General features: G+C 31.5%; 1 protein-coding gene across 1 annotated transcript; it reads left to right on the top strand.

Moving 5' to 3' along the window:
• The first annotated feature begins 11,658 nt into the window (after window positions 1–11,658).
• LOC145950258 (uncharacterized) lies at window positions 11,659–14,072 on the top strand. The gene is made up of 6 exons (XM_083061326.1): window positions 11,659–11,928; window positions 12,002–12,166; window positions 12,945–13,172; window positions 13,245–13,507; window positions 13,581–13,920; window positions 14,000–14,072. Exons 1-5 carry the CDS (start codon window positions 11,671–11,673, stop codon window positions 13,675–13,677), a joined length of 1,011 nt encoding a protein of 336 aa, XP_082917452.1. The 5' UTR covers window positions 11,659–11,670; the 3' UTR covers window positions 13,678–13,920; window positions 14,000–14,072.
• Window positions 14,073–22,907: the final 8,835 nt, after the last annotated feature.

Raw genomic sequence — 22,907 nt, 5'->3', positions numbered from 1 at the left:
TCAAACAATGAGAAAATCTTAATAAAAGATAAATGGGTTGTAAATGAATGGGCTTGCTTGCAAGTATTTTAAGCCGTTTATTTAAAATGTACCCTACGCACTTAACTACATATCTAAAAAAGTGTGATCATGCGTCGCTAAATAACACACAATAATTAATCAGGAGATTTGACGTTGTGTCAAACATTTAATGCTTCCAGGATTGCATGTCTAGGGTTTCATCGAAGACAACTAAAGAGTCATATATGAAAAAACATTTGTTCTTCTCCACCTTGAAGCAAATATTTTTTAGGGGGCATTTGTTAGTAAGAAATTTATACATGTGCTCGAAGATAGTTTCAAGAAATGATTCGATAATAAGGAAAATAGTTATAGATGATTCGAGCAAGATGTACATGTGGCATAAAATGGAATAATCATTGAATGTAGGGTCTTTACATAAATTGATTACCTCACAAATACAAACACCTTCGAGAACAAATTTCGAATTATTGAATAGAGAGTGATAAAATGACTTGAAGGGAGTCACTCGGGAAATACAAAATAGTTAGGTATCACGTAGGATTCGCATAGTAACTACCCCTTGAAAACAATCTCTAAAGCTCGTAAAGAGAATTATTCGATAGGTCGAAAGGAAGTTACGAGAAGTTTTAAAAAGATTATCCACGTCACATACCCACATCACATAAAGCGGAGCGGTTGCATATCAACATTAAACTAACACAAAATAATCGTCTTTCCCTACCTTTTATAAATTAAGAATGCAAGCTCGTTCAAAAGGCCAGAAATACACTACTTACATGCTCACATGCGTCCACTGCTTGCATCCATGACTCCCATGCACGAGATTGCTAAGTATGATTTCTTATTCACCCTTTTTTCTTTTCTTTTCTTAGAGTAGCTCTAGCCTAGTTAGTATAGTGTAGTATCTTAGTTTTGTTACTTCTCAGAATTTTTATGCATTGTAATTCAACAATTATTGGAAGCAAGCATATTATGATTTATGTTATCAATATATATGTTGTTCATTAGATTCACTTAAATATTTTTATGCATGAATCTCGTTTCATGACAATCATCGAAAAACATATAGAAATGTTTACATGCTAAATCACTAAAATTGAGCCTCGACTAGTTTAACTTGCTTAGTTATTTACAGTTGATATGTATAAGGTTCATTTTGGAAAATCTGTTGTACGTTAATAACGAAAAGAAGAAACATAGGAAAAATTGCTTAACATACATACCTAAATTGAAGACTTCGCTAGTTTGAATAACAAGAATCCCTAAACGAATTTCACCGCAAACAATATCATGATTATGTGATGCCATATATGACACACAAAAAAGAGAAAAATGGTGATATAAAAATAAGAAAGAACAAAATGATTACAAGAAATAAAGAAAGAAAGAACAAAGAAAGTTACCAACCTAAGTTGTAAAATGAAGGTTGAAAGTACGAAATGCAAAGGGATGTAGAAAATTGTCAGTGTAAGTCTCAAAAGAAATGAGAAACACATGCACAAAGAAAATAGAGAGAAATAATTAACAATAGTAAAATTTTTAGGGTTTTCACCCTTGGGTATTTATAAAGTTTAAAGAAGATGGGGGTAGTTGAAAATTTTGAGCCCTTCCAAATTTTGAGTTACAAACCATTACCCACATTTAATGCGCCAATGATTAACAATTATAAATTAAATGAAAAATACACACCACTAAAGAGTTTACATGTGTTCCAGAGTCTATTATTCCCTCCGTTTTTTTCATTGTCTTTAAGGTTATGCACAAGAATTAAGACAATAATTAATATTTTAATTTTTTAAAGTATTTATTACATATTTTTCTGTTATATACCCTTTAGGTGGTTGAAGAAGAAATAGGTACATTAAAAAATGAATAGACACATTGTTGAATAAACATGCATTAATTATCAAGGGTAAAAATGAAAAAAAAAATTAATTAGTCATTGATTTTAGAAAAGTAACAATGAAAAAAAAATAACAAAATATGACAAAACGACTATGAAAAAAAATAAAGAAAGTATAGTATAAAGTGGTGACTTTTTATTTCAAAATAGACATTATCTCGACTTTTAAACTCTTAAACTAGATTCACTTCTAACAAATGACATTGATTTGGGAGAAACATCACAATTTTAAAAGTTTATCTTTGCTTTCAAGCTCCTGGGTCAGTGTTTCTTCTTCCATGTAAAATTGATTTTGTTGGGCCCGCTAGTCCACCTGTTCCTCCACTATAGTATGATATTGTCCGCTTTGGGCCCAAGCCCGCACGGTTTTGTTTTTGGGCTCCTTCCCAAAAGGCCTCATACTATGTGGAATGGTGGACACTTATAAACTAGCCAATGTTCCTTCATTTTACCGATGTGGGACTTGGGATGAATCCCAACAAACCTCCCCTCAGACCAAGGACCACATGTCTCGTGATCTCCTCCCCTCAAGCGATAATCCGTCACCATCTTATCTCCTCCCCTCAAGCGATAATCCGTCACCATCTTGTACCGCCGTTAACTCTACGGGACACGCCGCCTGAACACCACAATATCAGGAAGACTTTCGACACAAGGCACCAAGTTCGAATCTCCATCGCGAGGCACAACACTGAGGGTCTTCCCGCATCAAACCCAGACGAACCGTTGGCTCTGATACCACTTGTTGGGCCCGCTAGTCCACCTGTTCCTCCACCATAGTATGATATTGTCCGCTTTGGGCCCAAGCCCGCACGGTTTTGTTTTTGGGCTCCTTCCCAAAAGGCCTCATACTATGTGGAATGGTGGACACTTATAAACTAGCCAATGTTCCTTCATTTTACCGATGTGGGACTTGGGATGAATCCCAACAGATTTGGGGTTAAATGTTTTAGAGGATTATCTTAGCTTTTTAAGCTCTTAAGTTAGTGTTACTTTTAACAAGTGAAATCAACTTAGGGGTAATATTGTTTAGGAGGTGGCCTCAACCTATCCTAATTTGTTACATCTAAGACACATGTTGCCCCTATAGCAACAATCGGCCTTCTAAAAGACATGTACACTATAACAACTATATCTAGACCGACACCTAACTAGCAATATTAGACTCGCCAAGGTATGCTAAAAGCAATGGACTCCAATACTCCATAAACTTAAAGTGCTTGGCACCTGATTTTTTCTTGTCATTTGGCATTCCATGTGACATAATTAAATCTAATGACTTTTCTTTCCAAATAACCCATTTATAAAGGGATTCATTCACTGTGGTACGTACATATTCCTCATTTTACACATTTCTTGCTCAAACACTGACTTTAAGATCATTAGAGTTCTTACAATTGTTACTGCCAAAAATTCATCAAGACCCTTGGAGTCATAGTCAGTACCACCGGTAACGTGAATTATTCATCGAAAATACCTTTTTCAACTCATCTCACAACACAATACATTATTTCCATTGGTATAAAAATTAATAAATATTATCGGTAAACTATATTATTAGTATAAGGTCATCTCTAGTGAGAGGCTCTTATGTGGGTTCTTAGAATAAGAATCTATTCTTAGAGTATAGTAACCTAATTTTAACGTATAGAATCGATGTTTCTATAAGAACTCACAACAATCGGGTTATCGCAACAAAAAAACGAAGGTGAGTTGATTGTAAAACTCATAAAAAATGAATTAATTAAGAACTCAAGTTAGATTCTTCTATTAAAAAAAATCCTACGTAGCATTGAGGTTCACATGAAAATACATTAAAAACCCAAAAATAAGTTTTATCGGAGATGTTGTATCAAAAAAATTTAATGACATCATATTATGAATGCATTGTGATGATAATTATACAATATATAGATATTTTTTTCAAAAGTTAATGGAAGAAAAATACTTTATGTCGTGTTCCTCGAATCAGTTTAGTTGGTTTAGTTGCGACGTATATTATAGGCATGCCGCATGCGAAATTGATTTCCTACAATGTGTTGTACCTCTTTTTATTCTCTTATATTTTTCTCTTACTCTCCTTTAATTTTATAGGACATAATATATATGAATCCTCCTTTATACCAAAAAGTTGCATGTGCTAAAATTATTTGAAGACTGCTTTGAGCATCATCTTGATCTTACTTATTATTGGTTTATAATCATCATTCATGATAGAGAGGCCTTTTCAAAAGTTAAGCATCGACTTGTAAAATGAATTAAATCGAACGCCCTTCGTTAAAATATTGGTGTAAGTGGTTTGGGAATCACATTCTCCACTTTTATGTTTTTGTTTATAATCTAATTAATTCTTAAAATATTTCTATCAATACAAAATATATATTTTTTAAATTACTATGTTAATTATTTATTTTGATCCATTATATAAAAGAAAACGTTTATACTATTATCTAATCATACATTATTATGAAATATAACTCCCGACAATTTTTTTTTAAAGCAACTCCTGAAAAATTATACCAACAACAATAATAATAATAATATATAGATTGAATTCTATTGTCGTGCTTAGGATGAATTTTAATAGATTTAATTTGAATGTTATAGATTTACAATTGTATCGATAAAATTACCTAAGCAAATATTAAAAAATACATTGGTGTATAATTAAATTATTTTATTTAGTATAACGTTTGAATTGACGATGCTAATTAATCTGAAACATTTTTTTTTCTTTGTTTATTTCAAGTGTCTCTTGATAGAAGCATAACAGTTATATATTAAAGGAACATAATGATATTTCACAAATAGCGTAAGATAAATTCGTTTATAGCGATATACAGAACAAGTGTAACTTTATATTAGTTTGGCAATTATGTTATCAAAGTTGATTGGTAGTAACTTTATGCTGAAGGAAATAACATATATGTCATATATTATTACATAAGGTAATTCAAACCTCAATGAAATGGCATTCAACTGTTCCAATATGAATTAATTAATGAAAGTAAGCCTTACAAATTATAAAGATGTATAATTGATTAAAAAAAAAAAAACAGACCTTGAAACAGCCTCTAAATGAACCAATAAACTAAGTTCCGTAACTAAGCAAATGAAATATGTATAGTCAATCTCAAAATTCATAATTCATAATGTTGCATAAATTCATATTAATTGATTACCTTTTTTTTTCATGTATTTTGGTTTTCAGGTTGTGACGCATGAAATATAACAAAAAAAAATTATGATCACATTAACAACATCAACGATCAAAGTTAACTGAATCACACATACATGTAAAGATATTACTGAATTTATATCAAAATTTATGCACTAGTATTAATATAATTGATAAATAATTCTCGGTGAGTTTTACAATAAAGTAAAGAATATTTATTTCTTAATTTTTTTAATTATCGAATATATTCTCACTATCTTTAATATAGAAAAATAATAAAAGGATTATTATTTTTTTAAAAAAAATTGTCTTATAATAAAACTACGAGATAATATTAATGAGTTGATTGATGCTAATTAATCAGAAATATTTTTAATTTTCTTTGTTTATTTCAATTCTCTCTTGATAAAGAATGCTTGTGTGGCTGAAATGAGAGTGATTTATTATCTTTTAAATCTTTTGAAAGAATTTTGCACCTCTCAAAGTGCTTGCGTTGTCTTAGACTCTTGGCGGATTATTTTGGGCATATTGTTAATTAACTCGAGTTAATTTATGTAAAAGTGTAGGACATTTGTTGTCTTTTTGTGTTTCTTTCAAGAAAATATTCAATTATTCATCATAATTTTTCATCATTGTCATTATGAATCTATTTCTCTTTAACTATGAACAGATTTTGTTCATGGTTGGTTATCAAATAACTTTTCCCCAAATAAGCTTAGATAGTTACAATATACATTATGAATTAGTTGAGGTATATATATATATACGTAAATATATGATGAAATTTCCTTTAGCTAGCCTTTGTGATACAATGTGAATGTGATGTGGTCTATTTGGTTGCACCGTAATATATAGTACGTAAAAACAAAGAATGTGATTAATTTTCTTTCTTTACTGGATTTGGTAAATGTCCATTTCTAATCTGGGTTTTTCTAAAAGAATAATAAGGGATATCTCTTATTTAGTTAAGACTTTGTGTTAGAATACACCAAGCAATAGTATTAATTATTTGTTACTATTTTAATTTTGTGTTTATTTCTTGGTTATTTGGTTTTACGATAATGTTTAAAATAGATTTTCCTAAATTGTATATTAGTTAGAGTATCTCCTATACGCTCACTTTTTAAAAAATATAGTCTTATAGACACTAGTAATATAATAAGAAAAGAACATTTTACACATCAGTCTTTTTGTACCAGTTGTAGTATAACTGATTAAAAGAAAACGCAGTACCATATTTTTGTAAATAAAAAAAAAAAATTACTTTAGTTCTATTAATTTTAATCAATAACTGATTAATTAAAAGAAAACGCAGTACCATATTTTTGTAAATAAAAAAGTTTTTACACTAGTTCTATTTATTTTAACCAATGTAAAATTAAATGATATTTTATACCGTTAAAACTATTGATGTAAAATAATTTGATTTTAGTTCTACTAAATTTTAGATTGATTATTGTGTCTTTGTAGTATATTTATTTTAAATTTTTTTAACTATATAAACGTGAATAATTTACTTTTAGTCCTTAATTATTTTTTTACGAAAAAAATTAAATTTAGAATGACCAAAATATTTCAAAGACTAAGATAAAAATATGCAGAATTAGTAAGTCAAAGGTATTGAATTACATATTGTTAATCTCATTTATATGCATAATTTTGATACATATACTATGTTATTTTGTTACTATAATTTATTTTCAAACAATTACATTAAAATATTGTCTATTCATGCGCTTAGTTAATAACTTAATAGATTATAATAGTTATCTATTAATATTTTAACACTTACATGAGAAGTAAACATGAAAATAGTGTATCCTATGCAAACAACAAATTTACTATTGACATCAACTATGAAATAGATTGGATTGTGCCTTTATATATATTTCATACACCAGTAGAAAAGCTATGATTCTATTTTTTTTTAATATTCATCTTATTTCATGGCAAAAGAATTTTTCTTAGTGCATAGTTTAAATAATGGGATGTGAGTGTATGTGTTTTAATACTTTTTCTCAATTTAATGTGGATACTCTCATAAATATTGTTCATAGTTATTATTTAATAGTGTGTTTTTAAAGGATGTTAACAAATATTTCATATATTTTTAAGATCAAATATTTTGGTTATTTTCAATTAACAATTTAAAGAGTTCAAGTTTGAAAACATGTAAAACTAAAGCATTGGCATCCACAAATATAAAGGAGCCTAACACATCTAAAATGTATTATAGTTCTCTTTTATTCCATAAATTAATTCTTATTAACATGTTGCTTGTTTGACTTATTTATCAAAATTAGATTACTAGAATTTATATTTTACTTTAATTGTTATAAATGATTTTTTGTTCTCGCTTTTATACACTATATTAAATATATATATATATATATATATATATATATATATATATATATATATATATATATATCACTAGTGCAAAAAAGGGTATTTACGTCACCTAATTTACGTCGCAAACACTAAACACCAACGTTGTAAAAACGCGGTGGCAGTTTCGTAAATAAGTGGAGACTAATTTACGTCGGACCCCCCCCAATCCGACGTAAATGCGGGAATTAACGTCGGAGTCTCATAGTCCGACGTAAATTTACGTCGGGCCCCACTAGTCCGACGTAAATTTACATCGGGCCCCCACTAGTCCGACGTAAATTTACGTCGGGCCCCCTCCAGTCCGACGTAAATTTACGTCGAAGCAACACAATCCGACGTAAAAAATGGCCCTATATTCCCCCGCTTTTCATTTTCCATTCCCGCGCTCACAGTTTACAAGCAACCTCTCTCATTTTCTCTGAATTTCTGAGTCTCCCACTGCGTTTACTGCTACATTCAACGTATCCAAGTCTCAAGTGTCAGCACGTTGGTCGTTTGAGGTTAGTTTGTTGTCCCCGTAATTTTTTTGTTCTTTTTTTGCTATTTGTTCCGCTGGAACGGCCCGTTCTGCAAGGAGAACGAGTCGTTCTCCTTGCAGAACGGGACGTTCTCCTTGTAGAACGGGCCGTTCTGCAAGCAGTACGGGCCGTTCTGCAAAGAGAACAGCCCGTTCTACTGGAATTTTTGTTGTTGTAATTTGTTGATCTGGAAAGGCCCGTTCTAGTTTCAGTACGGGCCGTTCCAGATGCATTAAAGAAGAGACTTTTTTAGGCATTGACCTTTAGTTTACCATCGATTTTTTAGGGTTGTAGTTTAGGTTAGAAAATTTATGAATAACTGAGTCAATAGTTAATTTGTGTTAATATATAGATAATGAATCGTGGATGAATGCAAGTCGCATTAGTCAAGAGTACAGGAATGGAGTTGAAGAGTTCTTACAATTTGCAAGAGAAAATGGGAAACCCATCAAAGGGGCATATTATTGTCCATGTGTTCGATGTTTGAATCAGATACGTCAAGAAGTTGGAGAAATACGTGATCACCTGTTTATATATGGTATTGTGAAGAGTTATACAGTATGGACATGGCACGGAGAAATATTAGACATTCCAACAGTGTCAACAACTAAAAATTTTGAAGAGATGGACGATAACTTATAAGAGATGATACGTGATGTTGGTGAAGAAAATTTTGAAAGAGCACATGTGTATGATACCTTAAAGTCTGATTTTGAGCAACCATTGTACCCAGGATGCAATATGTTTACAAGATTATCAGCAACTTTAAAATTGTTTAGTTTAAAAGCAAGAAATGGCTGGACTGATAAAAGTTTCACAGAATTGTTGGAGTTATTGAAGGAGATGCTTCCATAAGATAACACGTTACCTAATCGCAACTATGAGGCAAAAAAGATACTATGTCCAATGGGTTTGGAGTATAAGAAGATACACGCGTGCCCTAATGATTGCATATTGTATACAAATGATTTTGCTACACTGAAAGTGTGTCCCACATGTGGATTGTCGCGGTTCAAAAAGAAAACTGATGGAAGTAATGGTGAGGAAGAAATAGAGGGTCCCCCTGCTAAGGTCTTATGGTATTTTCCAATAATACCTAGGTTTAAAAGATTGTTTGCCATTAAAGAGGATGCAAAAAACCTCACATGGCATGAAAATGGTAGAAAATGTGACAACTTTCTTCGACATCCAACTGATTCTCCGCAATGGAAGAGGATTGATGAAACATTTCCAGAATTTGGTGCAGAGTCAAGAAACTTGAGAATTGGTTTAGCTACAGATGGCATGAATCCTTATGGGAACTTAAGTAGTAAACACAGTTCATGGCCAGTTTTGTTGGTCATTTATAATTTGCCTCCTTGGCTATGCATGAAGAGAAAATATATTATGTTGTCTATGATGATATCAGGTCCCCGACAACCAGGAAATGACATAGATGTGTATCTTAGTCCATTGATTGATGACTTGAAAATGTTATGGGACACAGGAGTGGAGGTGTTTGATGCATATCGTGAAGAAAAATTTATCATGCGTGTAATGTTATTTTGCACAATAAATGATTTTTCAGCATATGGTAACTTGAGTGGGTATAGTGTGAAGGGTCATTATGCATGTCCTATATGTGAAGAAAACACAAGTTATACCCAATTGAAACATGGGCAAAAGACTACGTACACTAGGCATCGTAAGTTTCTTGTTCGTAGTCATCCATACCGTAGATTGAAGAAAGAATTCAATGGAAGTCAAGAGGATGAAATTGCCTCGACACCGCGCAATGGTGAAGAAGTATATCAACGGGTGAAGAACATTAACATTGTGTTCGAAAAGACGCAAAAGAAGTCAACTGAGAGAAATATCTGGAAGAAACGATCAATATTCTTTAATCTTCCTTACTGGTGCAAGTTAGATGTTAGACACTGCATAGATGTGATACATGTGGAGAAAAATGTTTGTGATAGTGTAATTGGGACATTGCTAAACATCAAAGGAAAGACTAAAGATGGAGTGAAAGCACGACAAGATTTGGTGGACATGGGTATACGTTCTGAGTTGCATCCTCAGTCTATTGGAAGACGCACTTACTTGCCTCCAGCTTGTCATACTCTATCAAAGAAAGAAAAAAAAAAGCTTTTGTGAGTGCTTAAGCAGTGTGAAAGTTCCACAAGGGTACTCCTCAAATGTTAAGAGTCTAGTGTCTATGCAAGATTTGAAGTTGATTGGTTTAAAGTCTCACGATTGTCATGTGTTAATGCAACAACTTTTGCCTGTGGCTATTCGTAACATTTTACCATCTTCTGTTAGAGTTGCTATTACTCGATTGTGTTTATTCTTCAATGCCATTTGCAACAAAGTAATTGACCCTGTAAAGTTAGATGAGTTAGAAAATGAAGCAATCACAATCTTGTGTCAATTGGAAATGTATTTTCCACCTTCATTTTTTGATATCATGGTGCATTTGATAGTTCATTTGGTTAGGGAGATTCGATTGTGTGGCCCGGTTTATCTTAGATGGATGTACCCTGTTGAGAGATATATGAAGATCTTAAAAGGATATGTCAAGAATCAATACCGCCCAGAAGCCTCTATTGTGGAGAGGTACATTGCAGAAGAAGCCATTGAGTTTTGTTCAGGGTACATGTCGAAATCAGAACCAATAGGAATTCCCAAGACTCGACATGATGGGAAACAATTTGGTAAGGGTACTCGAAGTTTAAAGATTAGAACTGTGAGTCGAACAGAAGTTGACCAAGCACATTTGTACATATTGAACAACACTGATGAAGTAATTCCTTACATATCAGAACACATAGATGAAATCAAGATAGCACACCCCCGGATGACTGAGAAATGGGTATTGAATGAACATAACAAGAGTTTTTTAACTTGGTTTAAGAAAAAGGTTTATGGTGAGGTTAATGCTTCTGATACACTTTTGAGACTCGCGCGTGGGCCTAACAACGATGTCATTACATTTGGTGGGTATGACATTAACAAATATTGTTTCTATACAAAAACAGAAGATGACAAAAGTAGAGTACAAAATAGTGGGGTTACAATTCAGGCTGAGGCTGTGCACTTTGCTAGTTCAAAAGATAAAAATCCCATTACAACATCCATGAGTTATTTCGGAGTCATAGAAGACATATGGAAAATTGATTATGTTACGTTTAGAGTGCCTGTGTTCAAGTGTAAATGGGTTGATGGCAATACAGGTGTGCGGACAGATGATTTAGGATTTACTTTGGTTGATTTGAATAAGGTCGGCTATAAGGATGAACCTTTTATTATGGCATATCAAGCAAGACAAATTTTTTATGTAAAAGATCCATGTAATGAGAAATGGTCAGTGGTCCTCGAAGGAAGAACCATGCATGGAACTCACGAAGATGAGTCTCTAGATATGCATGAGACACCATCTTTTTCAAGCAGATCATTTGGTCCTATTGCAAACAATGAAGTGGACGAAATACATGCTATTCGAAGTGATCATGATGAAGGAATATGGGAAAACATTCCAACCTAATAGGTTTCTGTTTATGTATTATTTGTTTTTTTATTAGTTATTTTGTTGCTATATTGTTATTATCTTTTTTACTTTATTTGTCTATTCAATTAATTCATTGTTTTAATAATGATAGTTTAATTTTTTCAGGATTATGGAGGATTTTGGGTCTGGCAGTGGAAGGAGGGAAGGTAGATCTGTCACCCGATTGTCTGGGTTGACAGCTGGGCGCATTGCCAAGGAGAGGACACCGGTTGAGGTGGATCCTCGTTCTGGCAAGGCATCAGGCCCAAATGCTGCCAAGTTTAAGAGCTATTTGGGAGTCCTAGCTCGACGACATGTTTCTATTATCATTCCATCATGGGATGACGTTCAGGAGGTTGACAAGAACCTCATGTGGCAGGATATTCAGGTATATACTTTCACATCCTTTCAATATTATATAACTTAAATACATTATTTATTATTTGTTGTTATTTTCATAGCAAAATTTTGACATTCCCAACACTGAGGGCATGAGGAAGAAGATGTTATCTGCCCTTGCCACCAGGTGGAGATACTTCAAGACTTTCTTGACACGGGAGTATGTATTTGGAGAGCGCCAAAATGAGACTTTATTGATAACTTTTACATTGACACAAATACTTAAGGTATATTTTAATTTATCTCATTTTCTTTTTTGTATTATTGCAGGCTAAAAGAATAGCTGCCCAAGAACGACAGGCCAAGAATGATGCACCCTATCTATTGTCAAGAGGGGGATATGAAAGAAAAAAAAAAAGCAAATGAAGAAGGCTAAGGCACAGGCAGCAGGGGTTGAGGATGCTGACCGTGTGGAGTCACCTCCCCGCCATGAGATGTGGATAGCAGCCCGGACAAAACCAGATGGGCAAATGACTTCTGAGTCTGCAAGAGTCGTTGCTAGTAAAATAGTAAGTAAAAATATACAAATTAAGACTCTTCATTTCAACTCATTTAATTCATAATATTTTTTAATCTTCCTTATTGTTGCAGGAGGGTTTAGTTGAGTAGAGCACCCAGGGCTCATTTGTTTCCGATGGTCGGAATGATATCCTCACAATGGCCATAGGAAAGCCAGAGCACGGAGGTCGTGTGCGTGGTGTTGGTGGTTCTTGGAGCCACCGAGATTTCTTTGGTGGCCGATCATCGAGGAGCACTGTCAACTCTTGCAGTCAAGAGGTTATACAGGAATTGGAGCAGAGATTGGAGATGCAGTTTGAAGAGAAACTGAAGAATATTGAAAAACAGTTTGAACAGAAGTTTGAACTTTTGGCTCGTTCTCAGCAACAGACTGCAGTTGCTCATGATGGTGTTCGAGTCAGCACTAAAGGGAGTTGTGCTGCTCTAGATCCCTCACCGGATCAGACTCATACTGATGTACCAAACCAGTGTGAGTTATATGTTGAGGATGACCCCCCACGGTTGGTGGCTATTGACCGAGTATTTGAGGGTGGCTCAACCATCCATGGTGTCCCTCTACAGCCAGACTGGACACGGGTTGTGGTTGACCAAGTTCAAGATGCTGCTGCTCCAGTGCCTTTGCCCAATACAGAGGTTCAACTAGTGGGGCAGGCAACCGGCACATTCTTAGCTTGGCCAAAACGTTTGGTCATGCCGCTTTCAGCACGGGCAAAGGTAATTATATTATTGCTCTTTTAGATTCTTATAATTCTATTATTGTTTAACTAATTTTGATTATTTTTTTAGGATTTTATCAATCGTGGTAAGGAGGTCATGAGAGAACCTCATGTTCATGATGCCAATATCGCAGAAGCTGAGGATGATCTCATATCTAAGCTTCTAATCAAATTACCACGAATAAAGAAGCATCCAATTCAATTGCAGTGGGACATTAGAGTTTTTGGAGTTGATAGCTCTGATGTTCCACTATACATATCTCTGCCTGATGCATTAGAGATTGTTGGGGGAAACTGCATGTTAAATATATCTGTCATACAGTTGTGGGCCATGTAAGTCATATTTTCTTTTATGAGTCTAAATTTACAATAATTACATTTAACTTATAATAATTATTTGTGTTAGGTACATGGACAAATTGAGTGTGGAGCAAGCACAAGCAGAAGTATATGGATTTATTGAGCCTCAATCCATCCAAAAATCAGGAAACACTCAGGTTTAGATCCAACAATATATGCAAACATGGATGAGTGACTCAAGAAGACATATATACATGGCTCCATACATTGACGGGTTAGTTTTTTAATTGGTTTTTTAATCATGGTAATTTTTTAACTGATTTGTTTGTCATACAATGTAGGTCCCATTGGCAGTTAATGGTAATCATTCCTAAGGAATATACCGTGGTGTGGTTTTGTTCACTTCATCGAAAACCAAGCCACGAAATTAAAAGCCAATTACATGGGTAACTAATTTTTTTCATTATGTTTTAAAACTGTAATTATATATATTGGCTAACATTTGTTTTTATTTCAATTAATTAGAATCGTGTCTGGAGCTAATATATTAAGTGGAAGAGCCAGATCATCAAAGTCATTGCATTTCATATACCCTAAGGTTAGCAAATTAATTCATACAGTCAATAATATTTAAATTTATTGACTTTGGAATTAATAGTTATTTGTTTCTCATTTTAGTGCAATAAGCAACAAGACTCGTTTGAATGTGGCTATTACATCATGTATTTGATGAAACTCATAGTTTCTGCGGGTATTATTGATTCTTGGGCGCAGGTAATTCATATCAAAATTTATTTAACTATATTTACCTTTAGAATAATTAACATTGCATATTAATGACACTTAAATTACCCTTTCAGGTCTTTCAAGATCCATCTCCATTGCCCGAAGATGAGATGCTCAAGATAAGAGAACAATGGGCAACTTTTTTTCTAAGTTTAGTTAGTTAGATATTATGTTAATAGTTTGATAATTAGTTAGTTTAGTTAGTTAGATAGCATTGACAAACATGTTTTATAGCTTTTTTAGGATATAGGATTTACATTGTCATAATTTATGTTTTTTAAGATTTATATATTATTTTCTTTTTGTCATTCAATTTTGAAATACAATTTGAATTTCTATTCTGGACTGCCTGGTTTAGATTTGGTATTCTGGATTATATTTATATGCAGGTGTTGGGTATATCAATTTACAAACGTTTTTTAAAAAAAAACTGCCACAATTTACGTCGGACGTGGCCTTGTCCGACGTAAATTTACGTCGGTCCTTGCAATGACCGACGTAAATTTACGTCGGACAAGGTCACGTCCGACGTAAAATTGTGGCATGATTTTGCCCCTTTTTACGTCGGTCTGGAAAAATTTCCGACGTAAATTTACGTCGTCTTTCAGAGGCGACGTAAATTTACGACTCCCGTATTAACGTCGGACCCTTTTCCGACGTAAAAGAGTCAAAATACAAAACGTAAAAGACCCTTTATATATATATACATTATATTATTTACAATTATTAAATTAAATATATATTATTATAAAAACAGATATCTCACTTGTATGCAAATGTACAATATCATACTAGTTTAAACCAAAAGTCAAAATATAAAATAAGCCTAATTAAGTGAATGATTGCTCGTGCCATAAGATAAGCCTCGAATGAGTGGTGTCTGACTTGTCTTGAAAATTTGGCATATTCAAGGTATCTTCTATTTATGAACTTATGATCATCACTGGCAATGCGTCATAATAAAGATTTTGATGTTGAAAAAAAATTAAAAAGTCCCATAATATACATCAAATGACGTGTCACATGAGCTAGTGAACAGTGAGATTATTATTATTTTTTTAATAACCCTTGTAAGAAAATTTATTGCATCACACGTTATATGGAATCATGCATATAAGATATCCTGTAATGACTAATGATCACAGACTCACAGCACACCCCATAAAACATTCACATACTTATATATTGATGCATACACGCTATTGAATAATGCATTATCGTTTTCTATTAAGTTGAATAATGCAATATAATTTATAGATCACTAAATAATACAATATATGTGTTATAAGTTATTAGAAACTTGTAAATAATTAAGCATGAAAATAGGTAGAATTTACAGTTTAATTTTTTTAAAATTTGACCTGGTCTAACCTATTAATTTAAAAAGGTCGGACTTAGGTTTAGAAAAGCATGTTAGACTTGATAGTATATTTATATAATATACCAACAAATTAATATACATATTATTAATAATATAATTATATATAGAGTAAAAAATAAATTATCAATATTTTTTTTACTCCACTTAAACATTTTATGTACCCTATTCATAGAAAATCAAAAAATCACAAATAAAAATCTTAGTCGTATCTTTGTTTTTTTCCTTCATTTTCATGGTCATTGGTTGACTAAGTGTATCCATCTTTTATTTGTGAATTGTGACTTCAGCTTCAACCTTCAATCCTTCATTCATTTTGTGACTTAATGTAACGCCCAATTTATATAATAATAATTATATATTTTCTTATATAATATTTTTGCAATTATATCATTAACAATATTTTTTTTCAATGAAGATAAAGATAAAGAAAAAGAATATTTTGTAAAATTATTACATGACATATCGTTCTAAAATAGTTACAATAACGTACTATTTTACACATTATCTCTTTCTTCCCCTTCTATTACAATATTTACATAGATAGTGGAAAAAAATTACAACTGAAATAATATGGTTGACATTATAATAGATCCATCAAATAGCCTCCATATTCCAATTTCTCCCAAGTAGTACAGCAATAATAACAACTGTAAAAGGACCTGGTATGGCCGATAGATCCATCTATTTTATAATATATTTAATTTTAAAAAAACAAAGAAAAGAAAGGAGTAAGAACAATATCTAATAAATACAATAATTCAAAAGAATACACAAAATTATTTATAATCAATATTATATATATATATATATAAATATATATACAGATCATATATTAGATTTTCATGATACAATAAAATTTGAATTATACTTGTAGTGACTAGTCAGGATAAATGAGCATCATCATAATATTAACCAATAAAAGGATATTTCACCTTAACCAACAATAGAATATTTCACCTTCATTTCTTACTCATTTAAATCTCCAAGGTCAAACCTCCAGCTACAAATAATTCAAACTTTATCTTTTATGGCCATAGAACAATATTTATCTTCATAAATACGTGAAGAAATAACAACAAGAGTCCAAGATATCACAATTATATCATAGTTGATTATAAATATATTTACAATAAATATATTTACGTAAAAAGAATATATTAAGAATACCAATGATATAAATAAATATGACAATCATTATAAAATAATTAAACAAGATAAAAGATGAACACCTTAATAATTATTATGGATAAAAATAATCATAGATTAAGCAAATAAATGAGGTTAGGGACACTCCACTAAATAAATATACATAAAAAAAATAACATAAATAAATAAATATAGTAGTATATAAAATTTTAAAGAGATAAAGTTCTCTTCCCCTTACCTTGGAATGTAGATTTATCAAGATTTTATTTTTTTCCACTTCGATGCTTTCTCTCTTCTCTCTTTTCTCACCGCTGTTACAATGTTTCTTGTTTTTTTCAAATTTCCGTTGAGGTGAAACACACTATTTATAGGCACGGTTTGCATTTCAAATTCGTAAGTCTCTGATGCACGCAAGAATATTTGTTAATAAATACACCCACATGTTTTTATGATTTACCTGTTACGTGTGCAGGTGTAAGCACCACCACATGGACTCTCCGCTGACCCAGGTGTAAACACCATGTCTCTTTGCTGACCCAGGTGTAAACATGTTGACCCAGGTGTAAACATGCTGACATGGCCACTGACCCATTTTACTTCCCATGATTTACTATGGGAAAGTTATATTTATCTTTTCCTAATTTTAATTATTTATAAAAATATATAAGGCCATGGTAGGATTTGAACTCATAAACCAGTACATGTAGTTCTTAAGCACAATTAGTTGAACCACTGAACCATTTTATTTTATATGTCTATAACATCATGCAAATTTATAATAAGTTATTTTTCGTAGGTAATATTTATAATATAATTAGATAGCACATACACACACATATATATATTTATAATCAACTATGATATACTTGTAATATCTTGGACTCGTCTTGTTGTTATTTCTTCACGTATTTATGAAGATAAATATTGTTCTATGGCCATAGAAGATAAAGTTTGAATTGTTTGTAGCTGGAGGTTTGACCTTGGGAATTTAAATGAGTAAGAAATGAAGGTGAAATATCCTATTGTTGGTTAAGGTGAAATATCCTTTTATTGGTTGATACTATGATGATGCTCATTTATCCTGACTAGTCACTACAAGTATAATTCAAATTTTATTGTATCATGAAAATCTAATATATGATCTGTATATATATATTTATATATATATGTTTAATATTGATTATAAATAATCTTGTATATTCTTTTGAATTATTGTATTGATTGGATAATGTTCTCACTCCTTTCTTTTCTTTGTTTTTTTATAAATTAAATATATTATAAAATAGATGGATCTGCTTGGGATTCCAGATCATTTTGCAATTGTTAGTACCGCTGTCCTACTTGAACGAAATTGGAGTATGGAGACTATTTGATAGATTTGTTATAATTTTATTTGTCAACAATATTATTTCAATTGTAATTTTCTTTTCACTATCAATGTAAATATTGTAATAGAAGTGAAAGAAAGAAATATTGTGTAAAATAATACATTATCGTAAATATTTTATAACGATATGTCATGTAATAAATTCACAAAATATTCTTTTTCTTTATCTTTATCTTCATCTTCATAAAAAAAATATTGTTAATGATAAAATTGCGAAAATATTATATAAGAAAATATATAATTATTATTATATAAATCGGGCGTTACATTAAGTGGTATCAGAGCAAGTCGATCCAATCGGCCGTGAGTTATGAGTTTACTATGCTTGATTAATAAATGAAGTTTTTAACAATTGAATCCAAGGAGGAGGTATGTTAAGAATTGGAGTTTTACATATTCTCGATAAAAAGTGTGCATCTTTGTTATTTTTATTATATGATTTAGAAGTTATAAATTATTCTTAACTAGGAGACACTGCCACCTTTACTAGAATTAATTTATATTTCCTTTATTACTTTTAAATCTTATTATATGATTTATTAAATTTGATGTTTATATATTGATTTTTTTTATGGGTTAGGTTGAATGAGGGTTTTATTTTAGTTTCTAAGTTCTTTGTGCTAAATATGTAAGTTATTTTGGTTTAGGATTGTAGGAAGAAGCTTAAATAATGGTTTGGAAGTGTTTTAAGGTATTTTTGGGGCTTTAGACTTTGGTGCGCTCTTTTGCTGATCTATGCAGGAAATGTCTTAGCTGTAGTTTTATTATGCCAGTATAAGTATTATATTGATAGAGTTGGATTTTATGATCTTCATAAGAGTTATAGTCTTGGAATGTTATTTTTTAAGGGAACCAAAATCAGGAGATCTAGAACTTCCGATATGATTATTTTAGTGAATAAAGATCTAGCTGTTAGCGCTGATTATATCTATTACAATTTTTGGAATTTTTAGCTAAGTATATGATCATTTTAGAATTTCAAGTCTTCGTAAGAGTGATAGCTTATCCTATTAGCTTTCTTATGGTGATAGGTTTAAGATCATTTGGTGATAGCCTATATAATTCTCTATGTATCATTTTCTTTGATAGTTGTTAAAAAGATATATATTTTATCATGATGTTTGTGAGTTATTAGGAAATTGATTTTATTTTGATATTCTGAGGTGTTGTCTTGTGGATCAAAAGTTTCTTTAAGGTTATATGATGTTATGTGGTAAAGGCTATTCATGTACAGGTTATACGTAGTAAACGGTAATTGATTCATACATGCTTAAGAGTGGTATATATGAAGGTTTAAAGTAGGCATTCTAATATGATCTGATATGCATGTATGTTGATATGTGGATAGATGACCTTAGGGATCCATTAATGAATATTTGTGTGTTTAGTGAGATTGACCTTAGGATGTGATATCATCATATTGGAGTTGAGGGTGAAAATATATTCAAGACAGCTTTATGCTAAGTTATCTAAGTATGAATTTTTATTGTATGAAGTGAATTTTCTAAGTCCTATGATTTCTAATGGAGATATAATGTATATCTATTTATGGTAGAAATTGTGTTTAAGGAGGAGATACCTACGTTAATTAGTGTGGTTAAGAGTTTTCTTGCATTAACTTATTAATATAGGAGGTTTATTGAGGAAAATTTTAAAATAGCATTACTTTTTTCTAGATTAACCAAGAAGAGAGAGTTGCCTTTATGGAATAGTAAGTGTGAAAGTAGTTTTCAATCTCTTAAGGAAAGATTGACTAGTGTTAAGATTACCAGACTCTAGTGAGTCTTATATGTTATATAGTGATGCTTTGAAGACGAGTTTGAGTGGATTGTTGATGCAAAAAAGAAAGGTAGTAGCTTATATTTCTAGGCATCTAGGTATGGAAAATTCATGAGAAAAATTACCTTACCCATAACCTTGAATTAGAGATTGTAATATTTACACTTAAGATTTTGGAGACATTACTGATATGATTCTAAGTTTGAGATATTTAGTGATCATAAGAATCTTACATATCTGTTTGATCCAAAAGAGTTAAATATGGGACAGAAGAGATAGTTGAAAATTGTTGAGGATTAAGATTTTAATCTTAGTTGTTATTTGGAAAAAGCCAATGTGGTGGTCGATACTTTGAGTAGGAAACCTCTATATATATCTTCCCTTATGGTTAAAGGGATGTATCTTTTAGCTCCCATTAGGAATTTAAGTTTGACTTGTGAAATTACTCCTAATAGTGTGAAACTAGGTATGACTCGAGTAAAGAATGGACTATTGAAGGAGATTAGAGAAACATAATTAGTTGATTCATTTTGATGGCAAGACATGAAACCATAAGACAAGGTAGTAGATATGAGGTTGTCTTGAGTATAGATAGGGTGGTAACACTTAGAGATTGATTATACGTACCTAGTAAACTTACGCTTAAGTACTTGATCCTTGGAGAGGGTCATAAAAATTAAAGTAATATGGTGAAAAATGCCTTAAGTAGGATGATCATTCATCTATCATTTTTTTATAATGTAAGGGTTGAATTTAATTGAGGAGATTAGAAACTTAAGCGTGATGTGTGAGCTCACCCTTAGGAGCATTGAATTGAATATGTTGAAAGGACTAATAGATTAATAGATATGATTAGAGGACCCAGGAGTTAAATCCTTTCTTAGTGAGCCAAGTGGAAAAGATTGGTAGAGGTATAGATAACTCTTTACGCTTGGAAGTTGATGGTGTTTTGAGGTTCAAAGATAGAATCTATGTGCTTAGTAATCTCGAATTAAGAAAGATGATCTTAGAGGAAGGACATAAAAGTATTTTTAATATTCATTTAGGAGTTACTAAAATGTATCAGAGTAGCACAGCGAAAGCATGATGGTCTAAGGTGAAAAGATGTTTTTGGTGGCCTAAGATGAAGAAGAAAGTGGAGGAATTTATGAATTCTTGCTTAATATGTTAGAAAGCTAAGGTAGAACACCAAAAACCTTTAGGTCTAATGCAATCTTTAGACGTCCTAATTTGGAAATAAGATTCTGTATCTATGATCTTAGTTGTAGTTATGTATGATATTCTTAAGAAATTTGATCTTATGGATAGGTTTACCAAATTTGCTCACCTTGTACTTATTAACATCAGACATTCTTAGGAGAGATTGATAAAGTGGTACATTCATAAGGAAGTGATGTTACATGAAAATTAGCAAGCAAGATGCGAGAAACTTACCCATTTCTATTTTCAGAAAAAATTTCGAGGACGAAATTTCTAAAAGGAGGGGAGAATTGTAACATCCCAAATTTTATACAATAATTAATTATTATTTTATATTTATAAAAATTATTTTCTTATAGTTATTATATATATATGTGTGTATGTATGTGCTATCTAATTATATTATAAATATTACCTACGAAAAATAACTTATTATAAATTTGCATGATGTTATAGACATATAAAATAAAATGGTTCAGTGGTTCAACTAGTTGTGCCTAAGAACTACATGTACTGGGTCATGAGTTCAAATCCTACCATGGCCTTATATATTTTTATAAATAATTAAAATTAGGAAAAGATAAATATAACTTTCCCATAGTAAATCAGGTCAGTGGCCACGTCAACATGTTTACACCTGGGTCAGCGGAGGTAAATCATAAAAACATGTGGGTGGATTTATTAACAAATATTCTTGCGTGCATCAGAGAATAACAAGTCCATAGGGATTTATTAACAATAACAAGTCCATAGGGATTTATTAACAAATATTCTTGCGTGCATCAGAAAATTACGTGGATTTATTAACAAATATTCTTGCGTGCATCAGAGAATAACAAGTCCATAGGGATTTATTAACAATAACAAGTCCATAGGGATTTATTAACAAATATTCTTGCGTGCATCAGAAAATTACGCAAGCGCTTACGAATTTGGAATGCAAACCGCGCAGTGAAGTGGAAAAAAATAAAATCTTGGAATTTTTAGCTAAGTATATGATCATTTTAGAATTTCAAGTCTTCGTAAGAGTGATAGCTTATCCTATTAGTTTTCTTATGGTGATAGGTTTAAGATCATTTGGTGATAGCCTATATAATTCTCTATGTATCATTTTCTTTGATAGTTGTTAAAAGGATATATATTTTATCACGATGTTTGTGAGTTATTAGGAAATTGATTTTATTTTGATATTTTGAGGTGTTGTCTTGTGGATCAAAAGTTTCTTTAAGGTTATATGATGTTATGTGGTAAAGGCTATTCATGTACAGGTTATACGTAGTAAACGGTAATTGATTCATACATGCTTAAGGGTGGTATAGATGAAGGTTTAAAGTAGGCATTCTAATATGATCTGATATGCATGTATGTTGATATGTGGATAGATGACCTTAGAGATCCATTAATGAATATTTGTGTGTTTAGTGAGATTGACCTTAGGATGTGATATCATCATATTGGAGTTGAGGGTGAAAATATATTCAAGACAGCTTTATGCTAAGTTATCTAAGAATGAATTTTTATTGTATGAAGTGAATTTTCTAAGTCCTATGATTTCTAATGGAGATATAATGTATATCTATTTATGGTAGAAATTGTGTTTAAGGAGGAGATACCTAAGTCAATTAGTGTGGTTAAGAGTTTTCTTGCATTAACTTATTAATATAGGAGGTTTATTGAGGAAAATTTTAAAATAGCATTACTTTTTTCTAGATTAACCAAGAAGAGAGAGTTGCCTTTATGGAATAGTAACACCC

Source organism: Cajanus cajan, chromosome 8 (genome assembly GCF_000230855.2).
Source record: "Cajanus cajan strain Asha chromosome 8, NIPB_CcT2T_4, whole genome shotgun sequence".
Lineage (NCBI taxonomy): Eukaryota > Viridiplantae > Streptophyta > Magnoliopsida > Fabales > Fabaceae > Cajanus > Cajanus cajan.
This window is presented reverse-complemented; position numbering and strand designations above follow the sequence as displayed.

Bases quoted from the DNA above. Each gene is read 5' to 3' on its own strand.
- LOC145950258 (XM_083061326.1), top strand. From the start codon at position 11,671: ATGGAGGATTTTGGGTCTGGCAGTGGAAGGAGGGAAGGTAGATCTGTC. The intron at 12,167-12,944 runs GTATATTTTAAT...TTATATGTTGAG, and splicing joins CATTGACACAAATACTTAAG to GATGACCCCCCACGGTTGGT. The intron at 13,173-13,244 runs GTAATTATATTA...TTATTTTTTTAG, and splicing joins CGCTTTCAGCACGGGCAAAG to GATTTTATCAATCGTGGTAA.